Source organism: Galeopterus variegatus, unplaced genomic scaffold, assembly GCF_000696425.1.
Source record: "Galeopterus variegatus unplaced genomic scaffold, G_variegatus-3.0.2 Scaffold3082, whole genome shotgun sequence".
Classification (NCBI taxonomy): Eukaryota; Metazoa; Chordata; class Mammalia; order Dermoptera; family Cynocephalidae; genus Galeopterus; species Galeopterus variegatus.
Genome location: NW_007729193.1, coordinates 131,666 through 157,435, shown reverse-complemented (window position 1 = coordinate 157,435; position 25,770 = coordinate 131,666). Strand labels below are relative to the sequence as shown.

The 25,770-nt window shown below is 40.1% G+C and overlaps 1 protein-coding gene across 1 annotated transcript in view; it reads right to left on the bottom strand.

Moving 5' to 3' along the window:
* The window catches only part of LOC103599757 (arginine-glutamic acid dipeptide repeats protein), a gene marked incomplete at its 5' end in the record, with an annotated part of 183,396 nt that overhangs the window by 40,218 nt on the left and 117,408 nt on the right, over nt 1-25,770 (bottom strand). The window contains one exon of the mRNA XM_008583915.1: nt 24,745-24,825. Within this exon, the coding sequence (XP_008582137.1) occupies nt 24,745-24,825 (81 nt within the window). The remainder of the gene's footprint in view (nt 1-24,744; nt 24,826-25,770) is intronic.

Below are 25,770 nucleotides of genomic sequence, written 5' to 3'. Positions count from 1 at the left end.
TGAATTTTTTAGTGTTAAGTTCACCGATTGCTCTGGAAGGATCCAAATGTAGCAGTTCTTATTATCTTTATCCCCATTAAGGGTAATAAATGCCAAGGAAGATGCAATGTCCTATTTGGTGTGGCCTGTGTGACAAGCGGCCCAAAGCCAGGAACCACAGCATCTGCATCTTTCGGGCTCTTCCAACTGGAGCCCTAGTATGACAGCAAGCAGTGACCTAGCTGGACCTCCTTTCTCTTGCTGACTCAGCCTAAAAACCTAGTAAATTGCTCTGGGGCAACACTCTTCTTTTCTCCATGTCTCATTTAATTCTACTCATAAAATGAGGTTGTTTCTGGCCCTAATACGTCAAGATGCTTTAAGAATAATACAGAATGTTTGTAAAGCATTTTGATACCTTCCAACAAATGAACCCAAGCACAAAAAGGCATTATTTCTATTATTAACAACAGTGGAATGGCACAGGTAAGATAAAACCATAACCCTCCACTCTGATGCATCCAGATCTGGGCAACTACATAAATCAGAGACAATTTAAATGAATGAAAGTTTAATGGCATCAAATTAAGTATGGATTACTAGTACTCTGGTAAAAGTATAAGTTGGATAAACTGGAGTTAAAAATACCTCAAGAAAAAATATCAAAATATAAAAATATCTTTTAAAACTTCCTTCACTTTCTCTGTTTGTAATCTGACGGGCAATTTAGAAACTTTGGATAATAGGAGCTCAAGGCCTAACCTTCCTCCAGGACGACCACCCTACCTGGTGACTTATTCTGTAGTAATCCACCATCCCACAGTCCGAGAAAAACCACGGATTTCTCTATTAAGGGCCCCCAAGAGCTTGAAGACAGTAAGACAGCAGAATGATGACTGATAATTTGGGAAGACCAAATTAGCTGCATTTTTTGACATTCTATTAATCCAACTTTCAATTTCTAATTCAGGTGCTCTAAAATCCAATGTTCATTCACACAATTCAGTGTGCACACAACAATATACAGAGCTTACAGCATTATTATTTAAAGAGCCTAACAGATATTTGACTAAATGTGAGCCAACCATACCAAACACATTCCAATTTTGAGTATTTTGAGTAATTTTTTTTTCTTTTCAGATTCTCAAAATATTTTAGGTTTGACAACTATAGGCAGGCAAGATCATTTTGACCATCAACTACTCAATTAATCCTCACTACTCTCCTGGGAAGTAGGTGATATCTCCATTTTATAGATGAGAAAACTAAAGGAGAGAGAGATAAAGCAACTTGTCCAAGGACAGAGGGAACAGAAAAAGAATTCAAACATATTTCCAATTACCAGCAATTTAATGTAAGATGAGGTTACTGCAGATATGACAAACTCATCAGTCATGGTATCTCACATCACTTGGTGCTTGAGAAAAGGAATGAATCAGTAAAAAATGATGACAAACACAAGGTCTGAGCCCAAACTCTTAGCCATAGACACCTAATTGCTTCAGGAGATTGTCACCAAGATGAAACAAAATATGTGAACTTGCTCTGTACAACATAAACCCTGTTACAAGTGCATGTATTACATCTCCATGCAGTGGTGATTGCACAGTTACACTCATCTTTGTCTGCTTTTCTTTTCTTTAACCCTGTTACAAGTGCATGTATTACATCTCCATGCAGTGGTGATTGCACAGTTACACTCATTTTTGTCTGCTTTTCTTTTCTTTTTTTTGAGACTGGCCACACCGCGCTCAGCCAGTGAGCGCACCGGCCATCCCTATATAGGATCCGAACCCGCGGCGGGAGCGCTGCTGCGCTCCCAGCGCCGCACTCTCCCGAGTGCGCCATGGGCTCAGCCCTGTCTGCTTTTCTTAATAGACAATGAAACACTTTAAGGGTAGAGAAAATATCTTATTCACTTTTATATCCTCAGCATCCACTAAAAAGTCTTTCACATAGGAACTCAAATATCTGTTGAGTGACTGGCTGAGTGATTTAATAAACATAAATAAACGGAAAACACATTTTAAGGGTCAAACAGTCCAAAAGCACTCAATATGGAAAGTTACTAATACTAAGCCTTCAGATAAGGTGTTCACTATTGACCTTAATAAGGTATTGAATATTATACTTCTCTCCCCCAAACAAATCAAGTACTAGGAAGCTAAAAATAAACTTTATAATACCAAAGAATGAGCAATTTCCTCTTTGGTCTTGTGTGCCTTACCAGTTTAGGAAAAAAAAGAGTCTTTCCTGCTCAGCTGTGCGGCATCTGAAGACACTGAGGCTGGAGGGAGGAAGAAAGAGGTGGAGGAGAGCTGGATCAGAAGAGCAGCACATTTGCTACTGACTTTGAACACGGTGCTTTGAGAAAAGAATGTCAAACTTGTCTGGATCTTCTTTTAAATAGGTTAATTTCCTAAATTCTTTTGTGGGGCTGTAAGACATCTGTGTTTCAAAACAGGAAGAGAGAAAAAAAACACAAAAAACAAAAAAACAGCTTTCAAATGAATGCCTGCAGTGGGAGTACAGCAGGAAGTACGAGGGGCTTAACTGGTTGAACTGATAGAAGTAGACAGTGAGACGGCCCAAAGAAATGGGAGACACAAATCTGAGGAGGAACACTCAGACAAGGACGATTTCTAGTATTTATTATTCTGCTCTGAGAAGGTACAGAGGACAGCTACCCCTCCCTCTATGCTTAAAGAATAGCCACCCCATTAACTACTCACCCTGACTGGATTCTAGAGAAAGACCTGCTCTCAAGGGAATGTTAGCAAAAGCCTTCAGGCCAGTGCTGAGATTCTTAATGATTATTACAGAGGACAAAACGACTGGGCAGGAACATATGATAATTCTCTCGCTCCTATCCTTAGGACACATTAACTCCTACAGGCAGCAGAGGGAATGAATGAAAGGGAAGGTGGGAGGGGACAAGTGCTGCTGTGCTATATCACATAGGGTCCGTTCTGGGATGATGATGCCTCTGTGTGGCACAAACTTGAACCCCAGCTTCTAGAGCTGAATTCAGTGTGGTGTTTGTTGCCCATGCCAAAATCCAAAACCTGGCCAAGTTGAAGAATGTGACATGAGCATGACTTGAGATATATGAAAACTCACATAAAAAAGTGCCTATCCTCTTGGAACCAGCCCCATATTATCATATAGCAGAAGGAAAATCAGTCTCCTCTCATCAAATCCTCTTACTCATGACTAGAGTGATGGAATTTGGGAGGAATGCAACAGAATTCTAAAGTCTGCTCAGCTACAAGTAGGATTTTCATCTTTTCTGCTGTGGACAATTAAACCACTCAGAAGTCTAATAAATCTATTATAATTTTAACAGTATGAAATATCACCTATTACTCCTCTTTGTAATAACTTCCAAAGGTAAAACAAAACTCAAAAAATATTTTTATTGAGATGAAATTCATATAACACAAAATTAGCCATTTTTAAATGTACAATTCAGAGACACTTGGTACATTCACAATGTACAAAGACATCACATCTATCTAATTCCAAAACACTTTCACCATCGCCAAAGGAGATCCTTCTCCACATTAAGCAGTCCACATTAATTTTTTTTAAATGACTTTCGTAGTGATATACCATGCTTTCTCCACAAAGTGCCAGTTCATTCACTTTCAATAGCATCTTCTCATTTTAAAGGTAAGGGAAAATTCAAAGGGTCGTGGGGCCCAATACTCGCAAATGTATTTTCCAACTTATCGCGTGATTTTACATACACCTGGTAAGAGAAGTGAGAGAGCAAATGAATGTCTTCCTGAGAGGAGGTAACAACAGGAGCCAACTCTAACTGAATGTTCACTATGTGAACACTTTGTCAGAAACAGCAGAACACAGTGGCCAAGACTGGGCACTCAAGTCATCCTGCCCAAGTTCAAGTGCTGATTCAGTGTGAACAATGTGTCCTTTGGGCAAGTCAGCATAAAGTCTCTGCTTCGGTGCCCTCATGTGTAATATAGAACAGCAACAGTACTGACCTTGTGGACATGCCATGAAGATTAAGCAAGTTTTAAGTGCTCAGAAGAGTGCCAGGCATATAGTAAGGGCTCAATTAATGCTTCCTATAGTCACTGCTGCCTTATTTGATTTTTACTGCAACTCCTTGAGGGAGGTTCTATTTGTGCCTCTATTTCACTAGTGAGGAACCTAAATTTCACAGGACGTAGGAGATTTACCAAAAGCCCCCTGGAATGAGTGGGAGAGCTGGGCCTTGAACACAACTCTGAGTTCTGCTTGCTTAGCTACTATTCTGTAAAATCTACCACAGAATAAAACCTTTCTCTTCACACCTACCAAACTCACACATTAAAGCAAAATCACATGTGAAAATGTAAAGAACTCAACACATCTGAAACTTTGTAACAAAAATGGCAGCCAACTCAACTTTGGTATTGTTTTATTTACTGCTAGCTCCTCAATTCCCTGAGCCTTGTGGATTTGTGGTCCTTAGGCTACTACCACCTTTCTCTCCCATGCAATCAGTCCCTGGGTCTTCCATTTATTTCCATTCTCCCTGAGCACTGTTCCCTGACTTCAGGAACTCAACATTCGGGTCCCAGCTACTACAACCTTCTGTTATTTTTCCTTCGGATTCTAGGCTCTTTGCTCTCAGATATTCTCACTGCTGCTAGAATAATCTTCAAAAAGCCTGATTTCAACCTTCAGCCTTTAATTCAGTAATGCAAATATTTCTTGAGCACATATGTGCAAGACGCCATGATAGAGATAAACATAAGCAAGACAGTCCTTGCTTTCAGGAGCTCAGTCCAAAAAAGGAGGCATAAGATGTGATTCTATAAGACAAAGCAGAGCCAGATAAAGGTCCTCTTAGGTCTTTATCATAGAATGTTGTTCTATGGAGGTTCTCGAAGGAAGAAGAGATCATAGGAATTATATTCCCTTTAGATCAGGAAAGGATTAGTAAAGGAAGTTTAAAACGTACAGCAGGTCAAAGGTTTGGATCCTTGTACCAGCCAGCCACACCCCCCATCCCCATCCCAGAATTTAAAAAAAGGTGTGGTGTTTCCACCTGGAGTAACAGAAGGGTGGGCAATCAGGGCAGGAAACTGCAGGAAGAAATGGGGATGAGGACAGGAAGCCTCAGTGTCTGGCTAGGGCGTGAAGTGCACACAGGAGAACAGCAGGAAAGGAAGCTGGAAAAGCTGATTTGGGCCATAATGTAAGGGTCCTCTATCAGGCCAAAAAGTACTGAATTTGGCAGATGAATCTCCACAGCTACACCCCGACTCCCATGATCAACCCCAACATTACATCCTGCTGCACCCAGTCTCCCCTCAACATGCCAGGCCCTCACTTCTCATCAGAGTGCTTCCTCCAGCCCCATGTGCTCTGCTCAGGGTCAGTTCTCAACCTTTCCCCATCACAGAAAATCATCCACTCTCTTCAAGTCTCACCTTTTACCTGAAATGTGTCTCGACCACCCCAGTCTAAAACGAGACCCCTTTCTCATAACAACCACAGCAACTGCCATCTCTATAATTTATCCGGCAATTAATCTTATAGTGCTTCTAACATCTGTTATCAATCTTAAATGATTTTTTCCTTTTTCTTATTATTTAACATGTCCATTATGTCTTGCCTCCCCAAATCTGGATGAACACCAGAAAATACTAAGGAGCTTAAGAATGGATTTCATCAGGTGACTCTGATGACCAGCTGGGTATGTACCCACTGCTCCATGGAATCCAGCACAGAGCACTGGTATACTATTAGTAATTAGCTATTACTACAGATATTTGTGATTTTTACTTCCTGGATCAATATAAAACAGGTACATGGATGTGCACTCCCACAGGAGTGCATGGGAGTCCGTTTCTCCGCAACCTCACTTCCACTCAGTACTGATTTGTAAATCTGATGTGTGTGAAGTAATACTTGTCATTAAAATTTGCATTTCTTTGTTTGCTAGTGAGGCTACACAACTCTTCATATGTTTTTCAGATTTTCTCAGGTAAGACTGTCTGTTCTTATCTTTCACCCATTTTTCCGTTGAACTAACTGTTGTGACTATTATAGATTTACACAAATTCTCTGTGCATTCTAGATTCTAAGCCTGTTACATATGCTACAAATACCTTCACTCAGTCTGTCACTTTTTCCCCACTGTTTATGGTTCCCTATAAAACAGAAACATTTTTAGTCTTAATACAGACAAACATTATCATTCGCTTTTTGAGTTGTACTTTTGTATTATTTATTATAAATCCTTTCCTAGTCAGGAAACATTAAAATGTTACATTTTCTTATAGTTTTAAAGTCTTGATTTTTCTCTGGCTTTAATATATCTAGAAGCTATGATCTAATTTCACCTTTTTCCCATATGCTAAGCCAATAATTGTTCCCAAACCATTTACTGAACAATTCGTTAGTTCCCCAGTGACATCGCATTGGTCTGCCTCCATCTGACGTCTGTCTAGTTTGCATCAATACCACAGTCCTAATTACTCTAACTTTGCAGGTCTTATCTCAGAGGGCAAAGCTATCTCCCTTGTTCTTTATTCAGAATTCCCACTATTCTGAGACCTTCATTCTACCATATAAATCAGTTTGCTAGTTCCATAAAAACACTGTTGAAATTTTGCTTGAAATCATATTGAATTTCATAATGAAATGATACTATAGTAACATATACAGTAAGGATATCTTATAATGTTGAGTATTTTTATCCATCAACATTGGCACATCACCTCCCCATTTATCTGGGTCTTTTTGTTTTTTTCTTCAGGCTTTTAAATTTATGTTTTAACATGTATTTTTTCAAAAAGTTATACATCATTTGTTTATTGCTAGGAATCTTTTTTTTTTTCCTTTTTGTCTTTTTTACTGACCGGCAACGGGATCGCAACCCTCGGTGTTGCGACCGCACCGCACTCAGCCAGCGAGCGGGAACCAGTCTCCACATGGGATCTGAACCCTCAGCGGGAGTGCCGCCGTGCTCCCGAGCGGCGCACTCTCTAGTGCGCTACCGGGCCAGCCCTATTGCTAGGAATCTTAAAAGTTTCTGTTCCCACTGTGAATGGTATTTTTTACATTACATTTTCTACTTGGCTATTGTTGGTCCACAGGAGCCCCATTTTTTTTTTATCATTTAACTGTAGCAATTTTTCTATATTTTCATTTGTTCCACTAATTAAGTCTCTAGATTTTCTATGTAGTTAAATATATAACCTACAAATCACAACTTTGCTTCTTCCTTTCCATGCCTTGGGTCTCTCTCTCACACACACACACACACACACACACAGAGAGTTTGCTTCTTCCTTTCCATGCCTTGGGTCTCTCTCTCACACACACACACACACACACACACAGAGAGAGAGAGAGAGAGAGGGTTTTTGTCTGATAAAGCTATATAGAAATTTGAGTACGCGGTCTAATAATATTAGTGATGACAGTGGACATCCTTATTCTGTTCTTTTATTTATTTATTTTTTTGGTGGCTGGTTGGTAAGGGGATCTGAACCCTTGACTTTGGTGTTACAAGGCTGTGCTCTAACCAGCCAGCCCCCTTTGCCCTTTATTTTAAATTAAATACTTCTATAAGTTTCACCTTTAAATATGATGTTTAACGTAGGTTTTTGGAAGGTCCTCTTTTTGAGATTAAGGATATGTCCTACTATTCCTAGCCTGCTACAAGTCATCATTGTGAAGAACACCGCATTTCACTGACTGCATTTTATGCAGCTATGAAAACAGCCATATTTGTTTCTCAGTGCATTATATTACGTGGCAAAACTGCATTTCTGAAGATGGCCACGTTTCCCATCCCGCAAAGTAATGTGACCTTGTCACTCCCACATCAAAAGATGGAGTCTAACTTCGCTTTCCTTGAATCTGAACTGGCCTTAGTGACTTGTCTGTAACCGTAACTATGTGGGGGAAGTGAGGCTAGATCAGAAATGGCCGTGGAGTATGTAGCTCCCTCTCTCCATGGCAATTGTTGACTAGATTATACTACTTCACTAATTCTGAAATCCTTGATTAACAGGAGTGGGAGCGAGAGAGAGGAAGAGTCCATGGACAACCCAAAATCACAGTTAAAGCAAATCAGGGTTAACAATCCACTCAGCTACTTATAAGGGCAAGTTATGTGGCAGCAGACTGGTGCTGACTGCCTCAAGGGACAGGAGGGAGGACCACTGTGGCTGAGGTGATATGGCAGGTCCAGAGCGCTGTCCTTAAAGCTGGGCTCCTCACCTTCCTCTAGGATTGCAATCAGCTCTAGTCAGTCACCAAAATATTGTCAGGGCTGCGGAAATGAGGCCCCTGGTCCCTATACTGTTCATCTGCCTCTGGATAAACAGACCACTGACCACATGTCAGTTTTTGGTTTTGTGGGGGCAGGTGTTGTACAAAGTATCATAAAATTTTCCATAAACAAGGAGAGCTGTAGGCTATTTTAAAACACTAAAAAGAATGATAATCAATGGTCAAGAGTGAGTGGGGAACTCCGCACTCAGCACTAAGTATTCAAAGGCCTTAAAAATGCACATACCCTTTGAAATAAACACTCTAGGAATGGATCTTAAGGAAGTAAATAAATGCCCCAAAATAAGACAAAGGTATTCATTAAGACATTTGTTTTGTTAACAGTGAAGGAAAAACAAAACAAACAAAAAACCACAAAAAACCTGGAAACAAATGTTCAAAACTGGAAATTGGTTAATAACATTATGATATCTTCAAAAATGCAACTGCCAAAAATTATGACATAGAGACATGTTTTACGATTAAGTTTAAAAGTTAGCTTATAGAACAGAATGAAGCCATTTCTGTTTAAAATATTTACTTATATATGCCTAGAAACAGTCAAGAATATGGACCCAAATGTTAACTAGTGCTCGGTCATCTCTTGGTGGTGGAATTACTTGCGATTTTAACTTTCAACTGTATACATTCCTATATTTTCAAGACGAAGGACTTAATAAAAACACCCCCCCCTCCCCTTTCCCCACAACCTACAAAGACTAAACTTAAGTGTACTGAGATTTTTAACTGCAGTAGTGGGGTCCTGAATGAGTCAGTCAACCAGATTAATATTTTAAGGAATGGGACAATAATACAACTTTCATTAAAAAACAAAAACAAAAAAAAACTGTGCATGTGTAAGTATTTTTAGGGATAAAGGGGCAACAGGTCTTCAACTTACCCTCAAACAATTCAGGTGGAAAAACCACACATGCCAACATGCATATGAAAAAGGATAGTTTATGTAATGTGATAAAATTTTAATATTTGGGGAATGTGAATAAATGATATATGATAATTCTTTATACTACCATTATAAATTTTCTTTAAGTATAAAATTATTTTGAACTAAATGGTTTTAAAAAAAGAATAGTGCACAGAACAACTTCTTGAAAATTACAGTATTACATGTACAAATATATTTGCGTGTTGTCTGTGTGTGAGAGAGCGTAGCTGGGAATAATTAAAACAGTTTGAGATTTCTATTCCATTTAGTCCATATAGATTCTTTAAACACCTAAGAGATATTACTTACCTATAAAATATTAGACCAAATTTTCAGCTCAGGCAAGAATCAGCATTCACACAAGTTTACAAGAGAAGTAGTAAAAAGAACCATGCACAAATGCTCTATATAGCCTGCCATCATCTCCACAAGAAATTAAAAAAACAAAAACAAACACCTAAGCCTCAAAAATCTACTTCATCGAAATTGGCAAGAATAACTCTGGTTAAAATTGTTAGATCAATAAAAGGTTAATGAATACTGAGAGTAAAGTCCAGAAAGCACTGTCTGCAGTTTGGGGGTGGATCAGTTACCATTAGGAAACCCAGTTCAGCACAGGCTCTTCCCGTGGCCAATTTCTGTTTGGTGATTTGCACATTTTTAGCATAGAACCTAGAAATGATGAAGCTGCATGGGTCATTACAGACCTGTCTTTTTTGCAAGACAGAATAGGGACAGGTTCCCAGATCCTAACCCAGAGGAGGTAAGGCCACATTTTTCCCAAGAGAGAGAGACTGAGCAGATTCCAGGACACTGATCAAATAGAGGCTTCAATCATAGTGTCTTTGCTAGCTTACGAGAGGGTCCGCATCTCAACAGCTCTGAGATACAAAGGGATTACATGCACTGTACTTATACTTCATCACCGTAAGTTGGTCAAGGACTCCTACTGTGAATAAAGAATTTCTATAATAATAAAATCTCACTTCTCTTCTATAAAAAGCAAGCCTTGCCCCACACCCAAGCTCTCACCACAGAGGTTCTGTGGGGGAGTCTACCTCTAAGACCCGTGGTTCACCCCCACTCCCTGACCTGGACAGGGCCTGCGAGGACACCCTTTTTAGTGTCATTGTATCTCAGTTTCTTCACCTGTGCATGTGCAATAATGCCAGCACCCCTCCCAGGCATACTGGAAGGGCTGCTGAAATGATGTCTGTAAAGTATTCTCAATTGCAAAGATAAAAAGAGCTATAAATACAAAGTCAAAGCAGTTTAAAAAAAAAAAAAATTTTTAAAGCTGTAACCACTTCTTTCTTTTGAAATGGAGAACCACAAGGAACATCAAAGGAGTGTCACTGTGCTCAATTGCAAAGATAAAAAGAGCTATAAATACAAAGTCAAAGCAGTTTAAAAAAAAAAAAACTTTTTAAAGCTGTAACCACTTCTTTCTTTTGAAATGGAGAACCACAAGGAACATCAAAGGAGTGTCACTGTTTGTTGACTGCTGCTCTGCAGGTCTCCTCCCTTCACTGGCAGAAACCCCAAAGAGAAAGGTCTACCATGATTTTTAACTTGACTAACAAAATCTCAAGATAAGTTGTACATGCTTTCCTGGAACACCTTGAGTAGAAGAAACGGGAAACCAATACAGCTTGTATAGCTTGTTACCTTCTTCTATGAAAACAGGCATTAAGAGTAAAAGGCAGCCTTGGGAAGAATAATGTGAATATGCAGGAAAAATGTAGTTTCTCCTTGTCTCTCTCTGCCACAAAAGCCTGGTTCAGTCACTCTACTAGGCTGCAGCAGCTTGCATAATAAAACGCTTAACCTTGGCTAAGTTAACCTCCTCAGCCATAAAGAAAAGGGGGCGGGGGAGCAAAATTAAGCTTACAGGAAACAAACCTAATCAAAGCCGAGCAGTAACAAAGGGCACCAGCAACATTTCTACTGTATCACATCCCACAGGCTGGCCAAGAGCCTGGAATTTTCATTACAACTTTTCAAAGAGAGGGAGAGAAGGAGGAAAAAATATTTCACAAAAGCATTACCAAGGCCCTGGCCCAGGATGCCCTGCTGCACAACCAAAAGTTGTGAGAGGTCAGCCTTTCAGGGAGTCAAACACCCAGCGTGTGCAAACTGTAGGCCTTCCATGTAGTGGGAAGGGCTCTCAGAATGGCTACTGTTTTGCACTGAAGTCTCCGAGCTTCACAGATCATTAAAGGTTTCTGAACCACAGAGAAAGGAGGGCAGAGTTAAGGAAATAAATCAAAAGTTCCTCTGGGATGCACAAATGCCTACTTGGAACAGGCTTTCGGCACGAATATCCTCCACATTAAACAATGGGGAGGACTTCAAAATAAAAGCAGAAAAGAGATTCATTTTGTTATAAGCAATGCACTTTCTTTTTGGTTTAAAGGTTATGTGTGCTATAAAAAATGACTCCTGTCGTGAGTGCTAGGGGCAGGTGGAGGCTGGGCTGGGGGTAGGGGGTAGTGGTGAAGAAAAACAAGTGAACAAAAAAGCCAGATAAATGCTCTATTTTGGGGAACCTCAAGCAAGTTAAAATGTCATGTCATGTTTTGGGGCAGGACATGAAGTAGGAGAATGGTATTAGAAAGGAATTTATTCCTTACCATCCTTGCCTAAGAATTGAAATCATTTTCCCACAGCCAGAAATAATTCTCATTTTTCTTGTGCAACATTTACAGTTGAAGACCTGGGGAAATAGACTGTGCCATCTGAAGGCAAAGCCTACATTTCTTAAGGAAGCATCAGTTGTTTAAAAACCAGCAGAGGGGGTACAGCATTTGAGAACAGGAAGTAGTCAACTGGATGCCTAAAGATTTGTGTTCAGCCCAGACAATGATTGTGAAGCTGAGTTATACACCTTCTGACCTTGCTCTCCATTATCCAGCAATAGTAAACAGAAGGAAATTCTAAGCTACCTACTCCGATTGTATTAACTTCTTACAACAACCAGGTGAAGCAGCACAGGAGAAGAGAAACTGCCCATGCCTCTCTCAGGATACAGTTACCTTGAACAGCACTCTTTGGGGTATGAGGGATCTACGCAGGGGAGAGGATCAGTGACAAGCAGAAAATCCAATCTGGGAAATTAACAGCAAGCACTAGATTAATGATTTAACCTCTGGGCTCCTGAACAGCCCATTTCTGGAGTTTTTGTTTATGAGGGGTCAGGGTGGAGAACTTTGCTTTTAACAGCTAGTTTGCAACAAAAGCAGCAAACAGAAGAAGGCATATGTTTGCTAAATGGTTGTTATCTTAATCTTCAGCCACAGTTTACCAAAACATGTAAGAATGGGTTGAGGAATTGATTGGTGCCAAGATTATCAGTATGGACAAGGTTTGTGATGAAAGTTAATGGTCTCTCCCAAGAGGAAAGAGCCTATTACTGTTTCACACATGATTGTGCTGTGATCTGGCAATGGAAGTCTTTGCTCAGGTCCACTCTAGGTGTCAAAATGGCCTAATTAAGGGATAGTATAGGTACGTGCTTCTGTGTCAGGTAACATCTTTTACGAAATCCTAATATTAATATTTCCTCACTGTGGGAGTGAGAGCTGAGATAAAGGTGGTAAATTCAAGATGTGCTCAACTCAACAGAACAAACAGAACTTATATGTGACTTTATGGTACTCCAGGAAGTGTTCACTGATGCACAGGCCTGCCTGCTGGGGAAAGGAAAGAGCCAGTCAAGGGATGGGAGCTGCCTGGGTGCTCTAGATTGCTGGGACTGTCTCTGCCACTTTCTCCTTTTTGTAAATATCCAGTTTTACACAGGGCCAAACGACAAAGGACCAAAGGAGCTCACTTCGAATGGATGTTGCAGGATGCAGGAGATGTGCCAACTACCCTGACCCATGTGAACAGGCTCCAGGAGGGAAGGTTACGGCAAGAATTCTCTACACCTCCGAGGGACACGAACAGGACAATGTATGGAAGGTGAAGTGATTCAGATTTCTGCTTAATAAAAGCAAGACATTTCAAACAATGGAACTGTCCAAAACCATGGTTGCATTTAATGGGTTCAGTGTCACCAGGAGTTTAGGAGCAGCAGAGCAGCCACTCTGTAGGAATGCTGCAGGTATTAGGAAATACCTCGACAGACAACAAGTTTAAGGACTTTCTTTGACAAGGCATTTCAAACAAGTTTTAACATTTTAAAACACATATCCTCCTTCAAAAAGCTTCAAGTCCTAAGGGCACATCTTCCAGGATGTACATGATTCCCCAAGCCCTCATCCTCAGCTCCTCAGACTCCCATTACCACTTAATGTCCATGCCACATAGTTCAGCACTTGGTTTCACTCCAACTTACACTGTGGCAACCAGTCAGAGAGATCCCCAAGGAGAAGAACCACAGCTCTCTATTTTCTCACCATGCTCAATAAGCTCAGTAAGTGCTTCATAATCGAATAGTATTAGGAATAAACTATAAACATTTTACATTCACTCTACCCAGTTAAACATCCTAAATCACTGATTTCTACATAAATTTTTAACAAATGTAAGTGTTTATAGACATGCCTGGTAAAGTACTAAGCATCTGAGAAAATACTAATTAGAACAGACTATCATACAAAAGAAAACAGTACACTTTAGTTTGAGTCTAAGACAAATATCCTGGACAAATGGGCACATGTTCCTCTTTGTAAACTTCCACATCTTAATACAGATACAAAATGATTACATAAAGAAGCATTACATCCTTTAACTGTATTATTCTGCCTAATTGTCCAGTGGACATAATATGCTACAGAGAGGCACATGGACTTTTCTCCTGAGTCACTTGGTAGGTGAAGAGAATCAAAAGAAATGAAGGCTTCAAGTTTTGATAAGCAAATTCAATCTACAGGACAGAGCAAATGGAAGTATTCTGGTCAACAGCATCAGATGAACTCAGTTTCCCACCCATCCCCGCTAAGGTGGCAGACATATGAGAGAAGCCATCTTGGACCTGTCAGACCAACCCATTTGCCAGCTGATACCATGGAGTGACCTTTGTATACAAAACACGAAAGCAAATGGCCAGCTGAGTCTCGCCTAAATTCCCAATCTACAAAATTGTGGGATATAATAAAGTATTTGTTGTTTTAAGCCATTAAGTTAAAATTTATTAAAAAGTTATAGTTTTTAGAAAGTTATTAAAAAGTTTCTGTTGTTTTGTTTTTTACCCCACATTCTCCAAAATATCTACAGAATTTGTGCCCAGTTCACTGCCTCTCTGCTTTACTTTGTGAAAATAGTCTTGTAAACAGATTCATTGTGCCTATTTCCTCTAGAATGTAATTATTATTCCTCGTGTTTCACAAATTCCAGGGTTCTCTCTCCAAAACTAAAATACCTCCCTTGACAACTTAAGGCCACAAACCTCTGACCTGATTCAATTGTACCTTACCAGCACATTTCCCAAAACAGAGCATTTGTGGGAAGGAGAATCAAGTTTTCATCTCAGGAGGCATGTGCTTAATTCAATAATCACAATCCCAAAGGCCGGCCAGCCCTCTAAAATAATCAAACACATGAAAGTCACTATTTCTTGCCAAACTCAAGAAAAATCCAACTCCTACACATTGAAACAAAGAGGCAATGGCAGCAGCTGAAAATACATAACCAAAACATTTTTGAAGAAAATCTTTATCTTCATATTGTTTAGAACATCCTCAGTGGTCTTTCACTCATACAGCAAAGACACAGGATAAAACATTCCAGAGACTGTTTTCAAGATAATAAAACAGCATATGATGGTGAGTCACTAACAGACTAAAAGAAAAAAATCCATAAACAGTCATAGGAAGCTTACAAAGTTGCAGAGATCTGGCAAAAGGGAATCTCCTCCACCTCCCTTGGCTCTCACCTTCAGTACACATATGTACTTCTGTGCACTTATGTGTGTGCTCACACACACTCACACACGCACTCTCTTTCTCTTTCTTTAGTGACTGTTCTGAAGCCAAGCTATAACTGACTAATAGCTTACTCTACTGCTTACGACAATATTTTATTCTTGACTGCTGAGGAAAATAAACAATGGGCTTCAATCTCATAAATAATCTAGAACACAGAACCGCTGTACAAACAGGAGAGTTGATTTACTGTCCAAAATAAGCAGAATAGAAGGCCCAGTGTGGCCCAGTGAACCCCAAGTCCTAGTCTTATTATCTTGGGACACTAGATCTAGAACACAGAACCGCTGTACAAACAGGAGAGTTGATTTACTGTCCAAAATAAGCAGAACAGAAGGCCCAGTGTGGCCCAGTGAACCCCAAGTCCTAGTCTTATTATCTTGGGACACTACCATTAACAAGGATTTTCTGTCCATTGCACAAAGTCTAAGGCCTGGCATATCCAGGTTTCAACCGATCTTAAAAACAGCATCAAAGCAGATCATGAAAACCAACACGAACAGCAAAAGATGAGGACAATGTTTCCTTAAAAACACTGAAGAGTTTTCATCTTTTAGCACTGGTAATTATATATCTGTGGTTAAAATGTACTTCTAACCCATTATTCACACACGTGTGAGCACACACCCATATTTCATTTTTAACTAATATTAAGTAAGGGCCTGTTACATGGCACTAAAGGTGATACAAAGAGATATTAAAATGAGGTCCTTGTCCATAAGGCCTTACATTCTACATAAATATACACATGCACATATGTGTGCAGAATGAAAATGCAAAGGAGAAAAGAGTCTGAAGTCCAAGACTAAAATAAAATAAATATTAATTTTTAAATGGTAGAACAAAATACAATTCTGCTAAGAGAGATGAGCTGGGCTCTTTGTGTAATAGCCTGCAGAGGAGAGGGCGCACATGGCTTTCACAGCTGTGCAGCTCCAGCAGGACCACTATAAATGAGGTAACCCAGGCACCTTCCAGAGAAGAACCCAAGTCCAGGTGTCCCCTTCACTAGACTGTGAGCTCCACGAAGGTAAGCACCCTCTCACTCACCTCAGACACCCCATCCTAGGCAGCACAGGCCTTAAGTTAACAAAAGTTCCCCAAAACAGCCCTTAAAAACACTCCCAACCTTGCCAACCATGACGGTTAAGACATTGCAATGGCCAAATCCTGGGAAATATGATGCCACAACTGAGAGGACTCAAAAGAAGAATTTAAGACACCTGAGCAGAAGAAAGTGGAAATTCTGCTAAGAGAGAAAAAAAGTGGGAAAAAAAAAATTAACAAGGTCCATTAATATTGAAACTTAACTGAAAAATTCAACATCTGAAAATGAAAACTTAACTTAATGGAATTCTGGTGTTTCAAGAAAGATTTCTCCTGTTTGGTTTTCCTATTTATATAACACAAATTAATGGTTTTCAAATTATATACGACAAGAAAAAAAATTTATTTGGGGGAAGGGGATGTCTTTCCCACTGGTGAGCAGCTGTAAATAAGACTGAGGTTAATGCTTTGCTTTACTTTTCAAAGCAATCCTATTATTTTTCACCTTATTTTCCTAACTATTACTCAAGGGCGTAACTTCAAATAAGATTAAGATGGACCAATTATTCAGACTATAACTTCAAATACATTTTAAACTTATTTTCAATGTTAGTTTTCTAACAGACTAGATATATTTTTAAACATCAGCAAACCAGGATGAGTTTGCTGATCATAAAAGCCTAAAAATTTTTTTTATCTGTGATATAAAGCATAAGCTCTAAGTAAATAAACCCACTGAATATAACCACAGCAATCGTAACTTATAAGTCAAAAGATCAATTCAAATCTTCCATTTGTTTTACTAGCTAATAAAATGGTTGTGTCTATTTAGGCTTAAAAGTCATAAATGTCTTCATCTAAAAATCATCCAGGTAACCAAGACCCAGCCAAATCATAAGAAATATGTGTTAGTAAAAATCAACAGCAAATGAACAGCTGATCCTTGTAAGCAGCATTTTGTTCAATAACACTTTAAAAGTCCAAGGCATTCTACATTTGAGCACAGTGTCTACAAGTAATACATTTCATATAATTAAAGCACTCTCATCCTATTCTTACTAGTTCTCACATGTAGGATAAGGCCAAGGACAGGGTCTAAGACGTTTATTCTGAGTATAAGCAAATATCCAAGGCCCTCGGTCTAAAAAGTCACCTAGTTTTTTAATACTTCCTCTTCTTCCCAACATGAGCACCAAAAGTTCCTTACATGCAAATTACTTAACTGCTTCACTTACAAGGGAATCAGCCAATCTCTCTTAGATTACCCTAGTTAAAACTGGACTGCTGCCCAATCAAATATCCATACAGCTTAGACTATCAGAATTAACAGATTCAGACCTCTGCTCCATTTTAATGGGAACAAACCCTCTGTGCTGGAATAGCTATAGGATCACAGTACCTGCTGCCAAAATGCAGTGCCTGTTTCTACTGGCAATCACTTTTGCCTCCAATGGAAAATTCCAACTGTTTGTATCTGTGCAAGGACAAGTTATTAAGAGAAATAGTATGATACATAAATGTCTTTCCTTTTACTCACCTTGCCATCTCCTCAAAGTACTTACATTTCTTTCTCATACATAAGGAGTGCCGGTAAAAAAAAGCAAAACATGAAAATACTGTAGTATTAAAGAATATGTGAACTTCATATTAATATGAGGAAACCACCTTTTCCAATCAAAAGGCTTTTGTTAGAAACCAAAATAGGGTCTAGCATAGTCAAACTCACATACTAAGACTGCATGCCACAAGGTAAAGGTAAAGAGAAGGACAAGAGTTTTTATATGAAATAAGACAGAAGTTCAGCTGGCCGGTTAGCTCAATTGGTCAAAATGCAGCCTTGTAACACCAAGGTCACGGGTTCAGATCCCTGTACTGGCCAGCTGCCAAAAGAAAAAAAACCCACAAAAACAAACAACAAAGACAGGAGTTATAGTTGTGTTCCTAGGAAAAAGTGGGAGAGGGAGATGGGAAGAAAAGCTGTATTAAGAAATTCTAATGCTGACAATGAAAATAAGCACAGATACTTCTCCGTATGTTTGAAGTACTTTGTAATAATTAGAAAAATAAAATTAAGCTCTAATAGTAAAATAATTTACAATTTTAACAGAAGACAACATTATTTTAAGAATGAATATATCATATAGGCTTAGAATCCTGCAAGTCTGCATTTCTGTAAGCAGCAGTTACTTCCTATACTTTACTGTACATTCCAGTCACCTGGGGAGCTTATTAAAATGCAGATTCTGGTTCAATAGGCATGGACAAGAGCCTGAGAGTCTGCAATTTTAACAAGCTCCCAGGTGATGGTGATATGCTAGCCTGAGGACCACACTGTGAGCAGGGAGGATATACAGTATTTGTAGTAGAGGGGCATAGTTTAAAACCAGAGATTTAAAGTATTGTTATGTGGCTCTAACACATTTGTGTGTCCTCAGTAGCATCAACCTATTCAGAAGTCCATACTTTCTTATGTAACATTAGATTAAGCATTAATAAGGCTAGAAAATTGTTCATCTAAGGTTATAATCTGAAGTTAAATAAAACTTCATGCTGAAAGCTCATACTAAATGCTAGAGTCATTTTTAATGTCTTAATATTAACAGAATCTTGATTACTCAGTCTTAAAGCCCTTTCTCAACAGTATTTATTCTTCGCTGCCTGAATATGTTCTACGCAAATGATATTTTGCCTGAAGAAAAGAACCATTAATACCCAGTATTTATGTACATATTTAACAGAATTCATTCGCAAATATGTGGCTGATAAAGATGATTGATTTTCGTGTTATTTTTCAAAATAAAAATTTAAATCTCCAATACTTTCATCCCATCACTCAAAGTTAAAAAAACATAAAAACCATCTGTACTTTCACTGGGCTCGTGGTCCCATTCAAACAAACAGTGACAATTCTCAACAGAGAAAACAAAGATAAAAGGCAGGCTTTGGTTCCCACAAGTCAACTTTCAACTTCCCATTTCCTGTCTTCCTACAAGATTGAATTATTACAAGAGCCTCCTCCTTCTTTGGTCCCCATCTGCACATGCTCCTGTAGACCAGCCAGGATGCGCTCTCTTCTTTCTTTCTTTTTTTTGGTGGCTGACCAATATGGGAATCCAAACCCTTGACCTTGGTATTACAAGGCTGCGCTCTAACCAACTGAGCCAATCACTTCTCTTCTTGAAAGCCTTCAATGGATCCTGTCCCCCCACTCACCCAAGCACACTCTTTACAGGGACTTCAAGATCTCCCAAGTTATAATTTTGGCCCAAGTCGTACTGCATCAGCTTATGTAATCTGCTCTCCATCCAGGCTCATGTACTTGCTGGGCATGCTTTACAACTTCCTGTCTCCGTGCCTTTGCTTATGATATTTCCTACGGCTAGAAAGTCACTTTTCCTAGACACTCCCAACCACAGCCTGTCAAAAACGAGTCCTTCCTTCAAAGCCCCATTCAAACATCACACTCTCCAATTAGCCTACCAAGAGCCCCTAGCCTCTGTGTTCACTTTGAGGGGCTTGATCCACCAGGACCCTGAGCACAACTGCCAAGCATGGCAGGCATGTAAACGGTTCATCCTCCCTGCTTTGATGCCAACTCTTTGCAGGGCAGGGGTGGCACCTTTGCTCCTCTTTACAGACACCCCACCCATTTCAGTGCTCAGTGGATACCCCAAACTTTAAAAAACTTAACTGTATGGGATGTTTAGCTCTTAAAATAGGAAGTGAGCAAAAACGAGTTTCTAGTAAATATAAATGTACCACCAACTAGACTTACAAATAACATGAGCTTAATCTCTATTGAGCAAGGTACTCAAAAATAAACCTAAAGAGATGAGAAAGCCAAAGCATGTGCCTTTTCACCTTCTCCACAGGCTAACACTTTAGGGATACCTCTTCTCTCCACCAAGTCCAAACAGATTAAATTGTCTCGCTAACCTTAGCTGCATCTGAGACAAGAACAACACTGCAGATCACTGAGGAAGGGCTCCTTGTCCACAATCCGATGCTAGCTGAATTTGTCTGAGTAACAATAGACAGAGCTATACACAAAGGCCAGGATTCAAGGGACAATCATCCAGGTGCCACACATGGAAAGTCTTCAGTTCAAATAACACAGACATGTTCTCAGAGTGAAAGAAGCTACATCACTGCTGCCTAAGTAATCATCTCATGATTTTGAAGAAAAGAAAATTCCAATGTATGTAAAAATCAAATGAAAAATTATTTTCAGATCATCCATGACTTTGTAGTATTCATAACATGGGTTCCCTCCAGGTAGTTAAGCTTCAACTCCTATTTTTTCAGGCATTACCTTCACATCAAAGCTCACGTAATTCATCTACCCAATGATAAAGTGGCAGTGCTCAAAGCAGAATCAAGACGCCTGGATCTCCCCTGACTTTTCAGAAGCTCAGCGACAGAACACTCTCTGTGATTTACACAAATGTACTAACACCCAAGACTCTGATGTGGTTTAGGACAAACAGTGGCTTGAGAGAGAAGAGGTACACAGCCAAGGTGAATCTGAGAGGCTTTGCCAAGATTCCTTACCATATTTTACCTACTAATTATTCATTTTATAAGCATATTAAGGAGAGGTAAATGGTTAGAGAGAAAGGGAAAATGGGGAGATGGATAATAAACTACAGGATTTTTCATAACCATGAGACTAAAAGATTTGACTTGCAGTTTATTCTCTTGGGTACTATGAGGTTAACATGTAATACCCATTCAAATAAACCTCTTTAAACAGTTGGTTTTCCGCAATCACAGCCACTATTCCCACTTCAGTGGGCAGCAGTGTTCAGAGAAAGGCCAGATTTAGCTCCTGTGTGATAAACACCAGAAACCAAAATAGCTAGGACAACTGTTTATGTCCATGCCCACCAGGAACCATTCTCTGACCTAACTGTACCGAACGAACTAGGAAAAAGGAACGTCTCCTCAACAAAGCTTCAAGAGTGAAGTACTGCCCTCCATCCCCTCCTAATTTTTCAATTAAAAGGGTTTTTGCAAGACAGATTAATGAAAAACAGGTCATTTCTTTTTATATAAGCTCAATATATATACAAGCAGAAAGTAATTCTGTACTTTTCATAGCATTTAGCTACTTTATGTAGTATTTGGGGGGTAGACAGGAAGAAAGTAATTTTGAAGTGTTTTTATGCACTTTTTACAGATACTATCGCCTTTAAACTCTCAAAACACTTCTAAGAGCTAGGAATTATCACCCCATTTCACAGATACAAAAATTTAAAAACAGAGGGTTGAGTAATATGCCTAAGGCTCCGTAGCAAGTAAGTGGCAGAGGAAGCAAGAATCATCACTTTGCTCTCAGGCACAGCACAGCTAAAGATGCATGAGCATTTTATAAAGACTGTGGCACCTATGAAAGTCTCATGCAAAGAAACACCATTTTGGAGAAAATAGTTTTCCAGTCCTTGTCAGGATCTGACCTGGGCTTCCCAATGAACAGCTCAAAGCAAACTGCACAGTTAAAAGAGATCATCAAGTACTATAGTTGCCAGTAAGGCCAAGAATAGAACACAGGTCTGCTGACCCTCACTCCTATGCCCAATCAGGCATGTTCTTTTGGATGCTGACACCCTTCTGATGTTTCAAGTCATTTGAGAATAGCAAAGAAATTAGTTAATAATTCTGGTAGATAGAAGAGAATATGGAAAGTACCTAGATTAGAGAGATTTGCTATTAAAGGGGGCTGATCATAAGAAGACTTCTACTGAGGAAGTTTTGAACCAAAACAGTGGTACCTGCAAATTTTCTCATCTTCTGTGACAAAAAATGAAAAATAACCTTTGCCCTCTGCTCCCTGTGGGTTGTGAATGATTAGCTTGGCTACACTGATAACTAAGGAAAATACAAGACAAGTGCCTCTCCCAGCTGATTAGAATACTTACAGACTTACCCTACTACCAAACTCTTCCAATGCAATGCTAAATCAGCAGGACACTATGAATGTTAAGCAAATGTCAGCCACAATAAATCCTCTACTGCTGCAAAAAACTCTTCCATTAGTTCCAATGATGGTACCCTGATGAAGACATTGGAAACAGGAAGACTGCTGGATGCCAAAAAAGAAGGAAGGAGAGGAAACTCAGGGCTGGGAAACAGTGACCACAGTGCAGTGATGGAAAAAGGTCTCAGGAAAGAGGTGCCTGGAAAAAACAACCAGAGAACCAGCTCAAAAGGCTGGTGTACTGAGAACTTCTCTATGGGAGAGAAAAGGCTATTTACTGAGTCCGACATCATCAATATGAAGAAGGGACAACCAAGAGCAAGAAGAAAAACATTAGAAGAGCCTTGTCCTAGGTACTCAGATCTGTTTCCAGTAGGGAGATAAAACTCTAGATAAAATTGTCTGGCATTTCCAAATGCTAGATAGTAGATTTTAGACTTACTGCTTAACCTTGCTATTATAAATTTATTTTTAAAAACAGAAAGATAAAATAACTGTCAAGAGATTTCTTGTATCAAATTCTTTATGGTTTGCAACTTTTAGCAGAGTACAGGGACAGACAAAACTTGAGTTGAGACGTTACAATCTGGCCAATCACATCTTTAGAACAAATCTACTCATTGATCTCTCTCTTTTTCACTCAGCCAGGTCGAAATTCCTACACTTGGGTAAAGGCATTTTAATTTTTAAAAGTACACATTAAACTTCCAATATCCGAAATCACCAGAAAACTTAAAAGTATTCACTTCACTGTTCCTCACTGAATACCTCTTTCCAACTTGTTCTGGAGAACACAAGAAATAAGTTGATTATATAGATTGGTTCCAGAATACATTTTAGCTTAATATTTACAAATAATTTTTTTTTCCTTTTTGTCTTTTTTCGTGTCCGGCAACGGATCTCAACCCTCAGTGTCGCGCCTGTACCGGACTGGGACCGGCAACGGGATCGCAACCCTCGGTGTTGCGCCCGCACCTCGCTCAGCCAGTGAGCGGGTCTGTATGTGGGATCCGAACCCTCGGCGGGAGCGCCGCCACGCTCCCAAGCGGCGCACTGTAGCAGTGCGCCACCGGGCTGGCCCTACAAATAATTTTTTAAAAACCATTCTCAATGATCCATCCCACCATATTTAGATGCATAATTATTATAAATTTAATCTAATTATCATTGATTGATGCAAAACCATCAATTTATACTTGAAATCTCAAAACCCTTCTTCCACATTGTGAGTCATCACCATTCCTAAGTGTCTAGACACCACAACCCCTATGCTGAAGCTGCCGCACACCCCGACCCACAAAAGTAAAAGTGTCCAGAAAAACGGTTCATTTAAAAAAAAAGAGAGAGGTAACACCAAGGTCACGGGTTTGGATCCCCTTATCGGCCAGCCACCCAAAAAGTGTCCAGAAAAACGGTTCATTTAAAAAAAAAGAGAGAGGTAACACCAAGGTCACGGGTTCGGATCCCCTTATCGGCCAGCCACCAAAAAAAAAAAAAAAAATTAAATAAGAGAATCAAAACTAAATTAAATAAGAGGAAATCAGTAATTAACTCAATTAAAAACAAAACAAACAAAAACTGAAAATCCCCCCACCCACTTTTATAATGGATATTCTTCATCCATCTCCCACCACCATTCCCTAAAAAAGCAGCTCAATGTCTAGGCAGATTAAATATTGATCATCCCTGTTCCCCAAGGTCCTGAAGAGCACTTTGGTTACTGGGTTCTGTTTCAGCCTCAGACACTGAAGTGCCTGGTCCTACTCCAACCCCAGTCTCCCCTATTCCTTGTCCTAGCGAGAAGGACCCACCTCAATGCCACCTGTAGAAGACTGGGTGGGCAGGCAATTACAGGTAAATGATTCCACATTCCTTCTTAGCACTCTCTTCATATAACTTCACTCTGAAGTTTCCTCAGCAAACCCTACTATATTGAGTTTACCAGGGATGTTTGTAAAATCTGACCCCTAGCTTTGTGAAATACCAAAGGAATTTTTTAAAAACTCCAGTTAAGGAATTTATAAAAACCCTGTGTCTCTGTCTAAGGAAAAGTGCAAACTTTTAGGGCTGGAATATTAAAGAGTTAAAACTACTCTTCAAAACATAGCAACATTAAATTAAAGGAAAAAAATCCCAACAGAATTCAAAGTACACTGAGCTACAAACCTCTTAATTCTGTTGTTTGGTTTGATGACTTTTGCCAATCACCAAATCCAAACTAGTGATAAATGACATTTTCTATTTCAGCTGCTGTATTTAAAATTAGATGTTAACTCTCCTACAATCCTCCCTGCCCCCAACTAACCCTCTGTTCCCAAAGACCTTTCTATTCTTACAGTTACAACAGAAGTCCATGTTCCACAGGGGAGTAAACATAATCTGTCACTTTGCTATCTAAAACACCAGCTAAAATGAAAAGTCAAGGAAGTAAAGCGAATAGAATTCCAGAGGCCAGCCTGAGTTTGAGCACAGCACAGGGTTAAAGGAAACCATTTCATAAGATCAAATGCAGAGAAGCAGCAGGAGCAAAGAGGAAAAAATCAAGTTACATAAAGTCCAATTGTACTCACTGTTTCCTTATTGGGAAGCAGCTCCTTTCTGATTCTGAAGAAGTTCTTGCCGTACTGCCTGAGTCCCTTAACGAAGCGTTTCTGTGATAAAAAGAAACAACAAATGGAATATAAAAACCAAAAACAAAACAGGATGTCAGCAAAGCAAAGATATCTGCAATCAGCAGAATAACAACCACAAAAAAAAGTCTCAGCTAGGGAATATTGACTAGACCGGGAGAGTGTTTCAGCAGCACAGCTGGGATCCACAGGCCAGGGCCCCCGACAGCCTTCATTAGAACCCCAATCCCACACACCAGACAGGGCAGCGCGTTTAAGAGAAGGCCATCCTGTGTCTGAAGCTAAGAAGCAATTTGTCCCCTCTGCCACCAGACACAGCACGAAGGTATAAACAACAAATATACTCCCTGTTTCAGTAAAACAACACAACTGCTTTCCACCTGAGAACGCAGCTTCCCAGAAGTGTCGAGCAGAAAGGGGAAACAGAAACAAACCTGGTGACTCTTCTCCAGAAAGGCACCCTAGAGGGTTAAAAGGCTCCTTTCCTTAATCCAAGGAATGCACCAGGAAGGCACCGGAAGGCACCGATATCGCGGAAGCCCGCTGAGAGCCCGAATCCCAGCTGGTCTGCCCCGCCATCTCCGTCATTAAAAGCCACCCCGAGCCACCAAATAAAGAATAAACAGCACCCCTTCCTTCCTCCGGACGCCCCTTACCACCCCCTTCCATTTTCGTAGTGGTCTCAGATTCGTCCCCAAGCCCAGCCCGAAGACTTTCACTTTGTCCCATTCCTCCCGATCAGCCCCTCCCCGATCCGTGGGGGGCAGCTCCGGACCCCCACCTCAGGGCCCTAAGCCCGGTCCCGCGAGGCCGACCCTGGCAGCCACAGGTAAGCGCACGGGGTCCCGGGCGGTGAGAGGCCGCCGCCTGTCACTCGGCTCTGGCTCCACAAAGCGCAGGGTGGAGGCGGCCGCGGGCAGCTCGGCGTGTGACCGCGGCGGGGCCGCGCGGCGCGGGGCGCGGGGG